Here is a 13,342-nt window from a genome sequence, read left to right as displayed (position 1 = left end):
TGTCATGATTTCTTCATCGTAATGAGCGTAAATGTTTTGTCAAACATGAACGTAAATGTTTTGTCGAACCTTCACTTTTTTGACGAAGTGCAAATCTTCACTTCGTGTCAAAACTTCTTCGTAAATGTTTTGTCAAGACTTCTTCATCGTAATGAGCGTAAATGTTTTGTCATGATTTCTTCATCGTAATGAGTGTAAATGTTTTGTCAAACATGAACGTAAATGTTTTGTCAAACATGAACGTAAATGTTTTGTCAAGACTTCTTCATCGTAAATGTTTTGTCATGATTTCTTCATCGTAATGAGCGTAAATGTTTTGTCAAACATGAACGTAAATGTTTTGTCGAACCTTCACTTTTTTGACGAAGTGCAAATCTTCACTTCGTGTCAAAACTTCTTCGTAAATGTTTTGTCATGATTTCTTCATCGTATATGCTTTGTCAAACATGAGCGTAAATGTTTTGTCATGATTTCTTCATCGTAATGAGTGTAAATGTTTTGTCATGATTTCTTCATCGTACATGTTTTGTCATGATTTCTTCATCGGAATGAGCGTAAATGACCCAAAAATAATGTTTAGGGTAGATGGTTAGATCTAACCTCATTTCTACCCTCATTTCTACCCTCATGAATTTTCATGATTTCTTCATCGTAATGAGCGTATATGTTTTGTCAAGACTTCTTCATCGTAATGAGTGTAAATGTTTTGTCGAACCTTCACTTTTTTGACGAAGTGCAAATCTTCACTTCGTGTCAAAACTTCTTCGTAAATGTTTTGTCATGATCATTCATCGTTTATGTTTTGTCATGATTTCTTCATCGGAATGAGCGTAAATGACCCAAAAATAATGTTTAGGGTAGATGGTTAGATCTAACCTCATTTCTACCCTCATGAATTTTCATGATTTCTTCATCGTAATGAGCGTAAATGTTTTGTCATGATTTCTTCATCGTAATGAGCGTACATGTTTTGTCATGATTTCTTCATCGTACATGTTTTGTCATGATTTCTTCATCGGAATGAGCGTAAATGACCCAAAAATAATGTTTAGGGTAGATGGTTAGATCTAACCTCATTTCTACCCTCATTTCTACCCTCATGAATTTTCATGATTTCTTCATCGTAATGAGCGTAAATGTTTTGTCAAACATGAACGTAAATGTTTTGTCAAACATGAGCGTAAATGTTTTGTCAAGACTTCTTCATCGTAATGAGCGTACATGTTTTGTCATGATTTCTTCATCGTACATGTTTTGTCATGATTTCTTCATCGGAATGAGCGTAAATGACCCAAAAATAATGTTTAGGGTAGATGGTTAGATCTAACCTCATTTCTACCCTCATTTCTACCTCATGATTTCTTCATCGTAATGAGTGTAAATGTTTTGTCAAACATGAACGTAAATGTTTTGTCAAACATGAACGTAAATGTTTTGTCAAGACTTCTTCATCGTAAATGTTTTGTCATGATTTCTTCATCGTAATGAGCGTAAATGTTTTGTCAAACATGAACGTAAATGTTTTGTCGAACCTTCACTTTTTTGACGAAGTGCAAATCTTCACTTCGTGTCAAAACTTCTTCGTAAATGTTTTGTCAAGACTTCTTCATCGTAATGAGTGTAAATGTTTTGTCAAACATGAACGTAAATGTTTTGTCAAACATGAACGTAAATGTTTTGTCAAGACTTCTTCATCGTAAATGTTTTGTCATGATTTCTTCATCGTAATGAGCGTAAATGTTTTGTCAAACATGAACGTAAATGTTTTGTCGAACCTTCACTTTTTTGACGAAGTGCAAATCTTCACTTCGTGTCAAAACTTCTTCGTAAATGTTTTGTCATGATTTCTTCATCGTATATGCTTTGTCAAACATGAGCGTAAATGTTTTGTCATGATTTCTTCATCGTAATGAGTGTAAATGTTTTGTCATGATTTCTTCATCGTACATGTTTTGTCATGATTTCTTCATCGGAAATGAGCGTAAATGACCCAAAAATAATGTTTAGGGTAGATGGTTAGATCTAACCTCATTTCTACCCTCATTTCTACCCTCATGAATTTTCATGATTTCTTCATCGTAATGAGCGTATATGTTTTGTCAAGACTTCTTCATCGTAATGAGTGTAAATGTTTTGTCGAACCTTCACTTTTTTGACGAAGTGCAAATCTTCACTTCGTGTCAAAACTTCTTCGTAAATGTTTTGTCATGATCATTCATCGTTTATGTTTTGTCATGATTTCTTCATCGTAATGAGTGTAAATGTTTTGTCAAACATGAACGTAAATGTTTTGTCAAACATGAACGTAAATGTTTTGTCAAGACTTCTTCATCGTAAATGTTTTGTCATGATTTCTTCATCGTAATGAGCGTAAATGTTTTGTCAAACATGAACGTAAATGTTTTGTCGAACCTTCACTTTTTTGACGAAGTGCAAATCTTCACTTCGTGTCAAAACTTCTTCGTAAATGTTTTGTCATGATTTCTTCATCGTATATGCTTTGTCAAACATGAGCGTAAATGTTTTGTCATGATTTCTTCATCGTAATGAGTGTAAATGTTTTGTCATGATCATTCATCGTTTATGTTTTGTCATGACTTTTTCATCGTAATGAGCGTATATGTTTTGTCAAGACTTCTTCATCGTAATGAGTGTAAATGTTTTGTCGAACCTTCACTTTTTTGACGAAGTGCAAATCTTCACTTCGTGTCAAAACTTCTTCGTAAATGTTTTGTCATGATCATTCATCGTTTATGTTTTGTCATGATTTCTTCATCGTAATGAGTGTAAATGTTTTGTCGAACCTTCACTTTTTTGACGAAGTGCAAATCTTCACTTCGTGTCAAAAACTTCTTCGTAAATGTTTTGTCATGATCATTCATCGTTTATGTTTTGTCATGATTTCTTCATCGTAATGAGTGTAAATGTTTTGTCAAACATGAACGTAAATGTTTTGTCAAACATGAACGTAAATGTTTTGTCAAGACTTCTTCATCGTAAATGTTTTGTCATGATTTCTTCATCGTAATGAGCGTAAATGTTTTGTCAAACATGAACGTAAATGTTTGTCGAACCTTCACTTTTTTGACGAAGTGCAAATCTTCACTTCGTGTCAAAACTTCTTCGTAAATGTTTTGTCATGATTTCTTCATCGTATATGCTTTGTCAAACATGAGCGTAAATGTTTTGTCATGATTTCTTCATCGTAATGAGTGTAAATGTTTTGTCAAGACTTCTTCATCGTAATGAGTGTAAATGTTTTGTCGAACCTTCACTTTTTTGACGAAGTGCAAATCTTCACTTCGTGTCAAAACTTCTTCGTAAATGTTTTGTCATGATCATTCATCGTTTATGTTTTGTCATGATTTCTTCATCGTAATGAGTGTAAATGTTTTGTCAAACATGAACGTAAATGTTTTGTCAAACATGAACGTAAATGTTTTGTCAAGACTTCTTCATCGTAAATGTTTTGTCATGATTTCTTCATCGTAATGAGCGTAAATGTTTTGTCAAACATGAACGTAAATGTTTTGTCGAACCTTCACTTTTTTGACGAAGTGCAAATCTTCACTTCGTGTCAAAACTTCTTCGTAAATGTTTTGTCATGATTTCTTCATCGTATATGCTTTGTCAAACATGAGCGTAAATGTTTTGTCATGATTTCTTCATCGTAATGAGTGTAAATGTTTTGTCAAGACTTCTTCATCGTAATGAGTGTAAATGTTTTGTCGAACCTTCACTTTTTTGACGAAGTGCAAATCTTCACTTCGTGTCAAAACTTCTTCGTAAATGTTTTGTCATGATCATTCATCGTTTATGTTTTGTCATGATTTCTTCATCGTAATGAGTGTAAATGTTTTGTCAAACATGAACGTAAATGTTTTGTCAAACATGAACGTAAATGTTTTGTCAAGACTTCTTCATCGTAAATGTTTTGTCATGATTTCTTCATCGTAATGAGCGTAAATGTTTTGTCAAACATGAACGTAAATGTTTTGTCGAACCTTCACTTTTTTGACGAAGTGCAAATCTTCACTTCGTGTCAAAACTTCTTCGTAAATGTTTTGTCATGATCATTCATCGTTTATGTTTTGTCAAACATGAGCGTAAATGTTTTGTCATGATTTCTTCATCGTAATGAGTGTAAATGTTTTGTCATGATCATTCATCGTTTATGTTTTGTCATGATTTCTTCATCGTAATGAGCGTATATGTTTTGTCAAGACTTCTTCATCGTAATGAGTGTAAATGTTTTGTCGAACCTTCACTTTTTTGACGAAGTGCAAATCTTCACTTCGTGTCAAAACTTCTTCGTAAATGTTTTGTCATGATCATTCATCGTTTATGTTTTGTCATGATTTCTTCATCGTAATGAGTGTAAATGTTTTGTCAAACATGAACGTAAATGTTTTGTCAAACATGAACGTAAATGTTTTGTCAAGACTTCTTCATCGTAAATGTTTTGTCATGATTTCTTCATCGTAATGAGCGTAAATGTTTTGTCAAACATGAACGTAAATGTTTTGTCGAACCTTCACTTTTTTGACGAAGTGCAAATCTTCACTTCGTGTCAAAACTTCTTCGTAAATGTTTTGTCATGATTTCTTCATCGTAATGAGCGTATATGTTTTGTCAAGACTTCTTCATCGTAATGAGTGTAAATGTTTTGTCGAACCTTCACTTTTTTGACGAAGTGCAAATCTTCACTTCGTGTCAAAACTTCTTCGTAAATGTTTTGTCATGATCATTCATCGTTTATGTTTTGTCATGATTTCTTCATCGTAATGAGTGTAAATGTTTTGTCAAACATGAACGTAAATGTTTTGTCAAACATGAACGTAAATGTTTTGTCAAGACTTCTTCATCGTAAATGTTTTGTCATGATTTCTTCATCGTAATGAGCGTAAATGTTTTGTCAAACATGAACGTAAATGTTTTGTCGAACCTTCACTTTTTTGACGAAGTGCAAATCTTCACTTCGTGTCAAAACTTCTTCGTAAATGTTTTGTCATGATTTCTTCATCGTATATGCTTTGTCAAACATGAGCGTAAATGTTTTGTCATGATTTCTTCATCGTAATGAGTGTAAATGTTTTGTCATGATCATTCATCGTTTATGTTTTGTCATGATTTCTTCATCGTAATGAGCGTATATGTTTTGTCAAGACTTCTTCATCGTAATGAGTGTAAATGTTTTGTCGAACCTTCACTTTTTTGACGAAGTGCAAATCTTCACTTCGTGTCAAAACTTCTTCGTAAATGTTTTGTCATGATCATTCATCGTTTATGTTTTGTCATGATTTCTTCATCGTAATGAGTGTAAATGTTTTGTCAAACATGAACGTAAATGTTTTGTCAAACATGAACGTAAATGTTTTTTCAAGACTTCTTCATCGTAAATGTTTTGTCATGATTTCTTCATCGTAATGAGCGTAAATGTTTTGTCAAACATGAACGTAAATGTTTTGTCGAACCTTCACTTTTTTGACGAAGTGCAAATCTTCACTTCGTGTCAAAACTTCTTCGTAAATGTTTTGTCATGATTTCTTCATCGTATATGCTTTGTCAAACATGAGCGTAAATGTTTTGTCATGATTTCTTCATCGTAATGAGTGTAAATGTTTTGTCATGATTTCTTCATCGTACATGTTTTGTCATGATTTCTTCATCGGAATGAGCGTAAATGACCCAAAAATAATGTTTAGGGTAGATGGTTAGATCTAACCTCATTTCTACCCTCATTTCTACCCTCATGAATTTTCATGATTTCTTCATCGTAATGAGCGTATATGTTTTGTCAAGACTTCTTCATCGTAATGAGTGTAAATGTTTTGTCGAACCTTCACTTTTTTGACGAAGTGCAAATCTTCACTTCGTGTCAAAACTTCTTCGTAAATGTTTTGTCATGATCATTCATCGTTTATGTTTTGTCATGATTTCTTCATCGTAATGAGTGTAAATGTTTTGTCAAACATGAACGTAAATGTTTTGTCAAACATGAACGTAAATGTTTTGTCAAGACTTCTTCATCGTAAATGTTTTGTCATGATTTCTTCATCGTAATGAGCGTAAATGTTTTGTCAAACATGAACGTAAATGTTTTGTCGAACCTTCACTTTTTTGACGAAGTGCAAATCTTCACTTCGTGTCAAAACTTCTTCGTAAATGTTTTGTCATGATTTCTTCATCGTATATGCTTTGTCAAACATGAACGTAAATGTTTTGTCAAGACTTCTTCATCGTAAATGTTTTGTCATGATTTCTTCATCGTAATGAGCGTAAATGTTTTGTCAAACATGAACGTAAATGTTTTGTCGAACCTTCACTTTTTTGACGAAGTGCAAATCTTCACTTCGTGTCAAAACTTCTTCGTAAATGTTTTGTCATGATTTCTTCATCGTATATGCTTTGTCAAACATGAGCGTAAATGTTTTGTCATGATTTCTTCATCGTAATGAGTGTAAATGTTTTGTCATGATTTCTTCATCGTACATGTTTTGTCGAAACTTCTTCATCGTAATGAGTGTAAATGTTTTGTCAAACATGAGCGTAAATGTTTTGTCAAGACTTCTTCATCGTAATGAGTGTAAATGATCCAAAAATAATGTTTATGTTAGAATGTTAGATCTAACACCTTTTCTAACATGTTTTCTAACATGGAGGATTTCATTAGATATACACATTCTTCCTTCATTTCATTCTATACACAATTTACATCATAGACGATTTAATAGATATAATACTTTACTGTTTCATCTAACATAAACATTCTTCCTTCATTTCATTCTATACACAATTTACATCATAGACGATTTAATAGATATAGGGTGTCCAAAGGTGTGTTTAGCACAAACCTGAATACTGCGAATAGAAATAAACAAGTTACATATATATAAAGTTTATTTAAATATAATCACCATTGGATTCAATCACGCGTTCGCAGCGATCGATCCAGGCTTGAAAGACACGCTTTAAATCATCATGAGAAAATTGCTCAAATTGCTCTCTTACAAAATTTTCAAGATCATCTGGACTCGCGAATTTGCGTCCTTCAGCTCTCTTTTTAGCGTGCCGAATAAATAAAAGTCAGAGGGTGCAATATCAGGTGAATAAATTGGGTTTGGAACAACTTTGACATTGTTTTCCACCAAGTAATTCATTACCTTATGACTTTTGTGAACTCTTGAATTATCAAAATGAATTGCAAACTTTTGTTTTTGTTGTTTGGATTTCTCAAACTCATCAGAATTGATAATTTGAGTAAGAACATTGTCAATTAGATACTGAGCATTCATCGTATTAGGTTTTTGAAGAATATCAATTGCGATGATGCCATTCACGCCCCAAAAAACCGACAACATCATCATTGGTGTGTCAATTTTTTCTTCGGGAATGTTTGCGGATTTTCATCCTTCGGGATCCACATGATTTTGGCTTCTGTTGCATATTGAAACCAAGACTCGTCCCCTGTTACTAAAAAGCGAAACTTCTTGGATTGATACGCACCCAATATAGAGAGGAGCTCTTTCGAAGATTGGACTCTAGATTTTTTTTGAACTGAATTAAGGTTGTGCGGAACCCAACGTGTATACGCTAGTTTGTAGTTCAAATAATTGTGCATATAATAACTGACTGTTGTACGTGGTATCTTTGTCATCTCCTCTATCCTTCTGAGTGATGCTCTTGGGTCTTCATCTAGCGCTTGAAGAATTGCTTTGATTTTTCTTTGATCCGGCGATTTTTTGTCAATTTTTATGATGGGCGCCTTTTTGTTCATGAAGTGATACATCCTAACATGATACGTTACAGTGGAATAGATAGGAGCATCCATACCGAAGCATTTTACCAATGTCTCGTAGATTTTTTACAGTCTTTGCATTTTTTTGCAAGAGCGAGGATGTTTTCTTTATGATTCATTAAAAAAATGAAAAAAATCCCGCCAAAATTTCCCGCGAAACCGCCTCTTGTCTCAAAATTCATTTTATATCCCGGCATGGCGCCAAAATACAACATACTCATCATATACATATATTCATATTTTTTATTATATATTTATAATCAGCATATATCTCCTTTAATAGTCTCATATAGAGCGCTGTGCTAAACGCACCTTTGGACACCCTATATAATACTTTACTGTTTCATTAGATATACACATTCTTCCATAAACATTATTTTAGTTAAAGTCCATCAAATATTTTTAGGATACTTTCAGCAAATAATGTGTATATCTAATGAAATCCTCCATGTTAGAAAACATGTTAGAAAAGGTGTTAGATCTAACATTCTAACATAAACATTATTTTTGGATCATTTACACTCATTACGATGAAGAAGTCTTGACAAAACATTTACGATGAAATCCTCCATGTTAGAAAACATGTTAGAAAAGGTGTTAGATCTAACATTCTAACATAAACATTATTTTTGGATCATTTACACTCATTACGATGAAGAAGTCTTGACAAAACATTTACGCTCATGTTTGACAAAACATTTACACTCATTACGATGAAGAAGTTTCGACAAATCATTTACGATGAAATCATGACAAAACATATACGATGAAGTTTCGACAAAACATGTACGTTCATGTTTGACAAAGCATATACGATGAAGAAATCATGAAAATTCAATGAGGTGAGAAAAGAGGTGAGAAAAGAGGTGAGATCTAACATTCTAACATAAACATTATTTTTGGATCATTTACGCTCATTACGATGAAGAAATCATGACAAAACATTTACGCTCATGTTTGACAAAACATTTACACTCATTACGATGAAGAAATCATGACAAAACATATACGCTCATGTTTGACAAAGCATATACGTTCATTACGAAGAAGTTTTGACAAAACATTTACGATGAAGAAATCATGACAAAACATTTACGCTCATTACGATGAAGAAATCATGACAAAACATAAACGATGAATGATCATGACAAAACATTTACACTCATTACGATGAAGAAATCATGACAAAACATTTACGCTCATGTTTGACAAAGCATATACGATGAAGAAATCATGACAAAACATTTACGAAGAAGTTTTGACACGAAGTGAAGATTTGCACTTCGTCAAAAAAGTGAAGGTTCGACAAAACATTTACGTTCATGTTTGACAAAACATTTACGCTCATTACGATGAAGAAATCATGACAAAACATTTACGATGAAGAAGTCTTGACAAAACATTTACGTTCATGTTTGACAAAACATTTACGTTCATGTTTGACAAAACATTTACACTCATTACGATGAAGAAATCATGACAAAACATAAACGATGAATGATCATGACAAAATATTTACACTCATTACGATGAAGAAATCATGACAAAACATTTACGAAGAAGTTTTGACACGAAGTGAAGATTTGCACTTCGTCAAAAAAGTGAAGGTTCGACAAAACATTTACGTTCATGTTTGACAAAACATTTACGCTCATTACGATGAAGAAATCATGACAAAACATTTACGATGAAGAAGTCTTGACAAAACATTTACGTTCATGTTTGACAAAACATTTACGTTCATGTTTGACAAAACATTTACACTCATTACGATGAAGAAATCATGACAAAACATAAACGATGAATGATCATGACAAAACATTTACGAAGAAGTTTTGACACGAAGTGAAGATTTGCACTTCGTCAAAAAAGTGAAGGTTCGACAAAACATTTACACTCATTACGATGAAGAAGTCTTGACAAAACATATACGCTCATTACGATGAAGAAATCATGAAAATTCATGAGGGTAGAAATGAGGGTAGAAATGAGGTTAGATCTAACCATCTACCCTAAACATTATTTTTGGGTCATTTACGCTCATTCCGATGAAGAAATCATGACAAAACATGTACGCTCATTACGATGAAGAAATCATGACAAAACATTTACGCTCATTACGATGAAGAAGTCTTGACAAAACATTTACGAAGAAGTTTTGACACAAAGTGAAGATTTGCACTTCGTCAAAAAAGTGAAGGTTCGACAAAACATTTACGTTCATGTTTGACAAAACATTTACGCTCATTACGATGAAGAAATCATGAAAATTCATGAGGGTAGAAATGAGGGTAGAAATGAGGTTAGATCTAACCATCTACCCTAAACATTATTTTTGGGTCATTTACGCTCATTCCGATGAAGAAATCATGACAAAACATGTACGCTCATTACGATGAAGAAGTCTTGACAAAACATTTACGCTCATGTTTGACAAAACATTTACGTTCATGTTTGACAAAACATATACGCTCATTACGATGAAGAAATCATGACAAAACATTTACGCTCATGTTTGACAAAACATTTACGCTCATTACGATGAAGAAATCATGAAAATTCATGAGGGTAGAAATGAGGGTAGAAATGAGGTTAGATCTAACCATCTACCCTAAACATTATTTTTGGGTCATTTACGCTCATTCCGATGAAGAAATCATGACAAAACATGTACGCTCATTACGATGAAGAAATCATGACAAAACATTTACGCTCATTACGATGAAGAAGTCTTGACAAAACATTTACGAAGAAGTTTTGACACAAAGTGAAGATTTGCACTTCGTCAAAAAAGTGAAGGTTCGACAAAACATTTACGTTCATGTTTGACAAAACATTTACGCTCATTACGATGAAGAAATCATGAAAATTCATGAGGGTAGAAATGAGGGTAGAAATGAGGTTAGATCTAACCATCTACCCTAAACATTATTTTTGGGTCATTTACGCTCATTCCGATGAAGAAATCATGACAAAACATGTACGATGAAGAAATCATGACAAAACATTTACACTCATTACGATGAAGAAATCATGACAAAACATTTACGCTCATTACGATGAAGAAGTCTTGACAAAACATTTACGAAGAAGTTTTGACACAAAGTGAAGATTTGCACTTCGTCAAAAAAGTGAAGGTTCGACAAAACATTTACGTTCATGTTTGACAAAACATTTACGCTCATTACGATGAAGAAATCATGAAAATTCATGAGGGTAGAAATGAGGGTAGAAATGAGGTTAGATCTAACCATCTACCCTAAACATTATTTTTGGGTCATTTACGCTCATTCCGATGAAGAAATCATGACAAAACATGTACGATGAAGAAATCATGACAAAACATGTACGCTCATTACGATGAAGAAATCATGACAAAACATTTACGCTCATTACGATGAAGAAATCATGAAAATTCATGAGGGTAGAAATGAGGGTAGAAATGAGGTTAGATCTAACCATCTACCCTAAACATTATTTTTGGGTCATTTACGCTCATTCCGATGAAGAAATCATGACAAAACATAAACGATGAATGATCATGACAAAACATTTACGAAGAAGTTTTGACACGAAGTGAAGATTTGCACTTCGTCAAAAAAGTGAAGGTTCGACAAAACATTTACACTCATTACGATGAAGAAGTCTTGACCATATACGCTCATTACGATGAAAAGTCATGACAAAACATAAACGATGAAGAAATCATGACAAACATTTACGCTCATGTTTGACAAACAAATTTACACTCATTACGATGAGAGTCTTGACAAAACATATACGATGAATGATCATGACAAAACATTTACGATGAAGAAGTCTTGACAAAACATTTACGATGAAGAAGTCTTGACAAAACATAAACGAAGAGATTCCGTATGAAAATTCAAGACCTTTGGTCTCGCCGCTTAGCGGCTGAGGGTAGAAATGAGGGTAGAAATGAGGTTAGATCTAACATCTACCCTAAACATTATTTTTGGATCATTTACGCTAATGTTTGAAAAGCATATACGCTCATTACGATGAAGTCATGACAAAATATACGATGAAGTCATGACAAAACATTTACGATGAAATCATGACAATATACGATGAAGTCTTGAAAATCATTTACGATGAAATCATGACAAACATATACGATGAAGTCTTGACAAAATTTACGATGAAATCAATGACAAAACATATACGAAATCATGACAAAACATTTACGTTCATGTTTGAAAAACAATACGATGAGGTCATGACAAAACATATACGAAGAAATCATGACAAAACATATACGATGAGGTCATGACAAAAATATACGAAGAATCATGACAAAAATTTACGTTCATTTGACAAACATTTACGATGAGGTCATGACAAAACATAACGAAGAAATCATGACAAAACATTTACGTTCATGTTTGACAAAAACATTTACGATGAGGTCATGACAAACATTTACGATGAAATCATGACAAAACATATACGTTGAGGTCATGACAAAACATATACGAAGAAATCTGACAAAACATTTACGTTCATGTTTGACAAAACATTTACGATGAGGTATGACAAAACATATACAGAAATCATGACAAAACTTTACGTTCATGTTTGACAAAACATTTACGATGAGGTCATACAAACATTTACGATGAAATCATGACAAACATTTACGAAGAAGTTTATTTCTGGACTGTTGTCTAAATGTCATGTTGTCAGTAATTTTAAGAGAAGTTAATTAACCTGGTAGCAACATGGTAACATGGTAACATGGTAACAGTGAAAAACATTATGTAAACATTATTTTTGCTGAATTCAACAACAAAATTGAACGAGGTCAGGATGTATGCAAATACTTTGAATTCATTCATAAATGCCTTAGTAAGATCATAAAATGTTGTTTTGAGGTGAGCCACTTTTGGCTCCACCGTATTCTTTCAACCAAAACTCAAGAATTTTCCTGTGTGAATTTTGTATAAAAAGCAACGTCTGAATTCATGCTTGCTATTTCTTCACAAAATGCCTTATAATACTCTTCGTTCTACAAAGCAAGCATATCATTGGTTTGAAAACCAACAGATAAAGAAATTTTAGAGAATTTCCTCATATGATTGTTCCCTCGGAAAACCGAGGGAAGAGATTCCGTACGAAATTCAAAGAGGGTAGAAATGAGGTTAGATCTACCCTTCTACCCTAATATATTTTGGGTCATTTACACTCATTCGATGAAGAAATCATGACAAAACATATACGATGAATGATCATGACAAAACATTTATGTTATACAGTAATGTTAGTCATGAATGTTTGTCCTACGTGTTGGCGTTAGTGTTGAAAATAATGTTTGTCCTACATGAAGCCGTACAAGCGTTTGAATTTGTTTATGCATAAGATTACTCTCTTGTTTTCTGTATCTATCATAGAAACATAAGCAGCACCTGTTTTTTGTAAAGTTTATATGAAGTTTTCGATAGTTAGACCTGTATAATAATAGAATGCGTCCTCATTCTCAACATAATAGTAGAACTCAAACGAATGCTTACCATAAGCTGTTAT

General features: G+C 32.9%; 1 pseudogene across 1 annotated transcript, besides 1 other annotated feature; it reads right to left on the bottom strand.

Annotated features, from left to right (window-relative positions):
- Nucleotides 1-6,823: 6,823 nt before the first annotated feature.
- Nucleotides 6,824-8,124: a mobile genetic element.
- On the bottom strand, nucleotides 6,904-8,028 carry TVAGG3_0961410 (annotated as a pseudogene). Its single transcript has one exon. A coding segment is annotated over exon 1 (1,125 nt).
- Nucleotides 8,125-13,342: the final 5,218 nt, after the last annotated feature.

This window comes from Trichomonas vaginalis, chromosome I (assembly GCF_026262505.1).
Source record: "Trichomonas vaginalis G3 chromosome I, whole genome shotgun sequence".
NCBI lineage: Eukaryota > Parabasalia > Trichomonadida > Trichomonadidae > Trichomonas > Trichomonas vaginalis.
The sequence above is the reverse complement of the archived record's forward strand: the minus strand, read 5'-3'. Positions and strand labels throughout refer to the sequence as shown.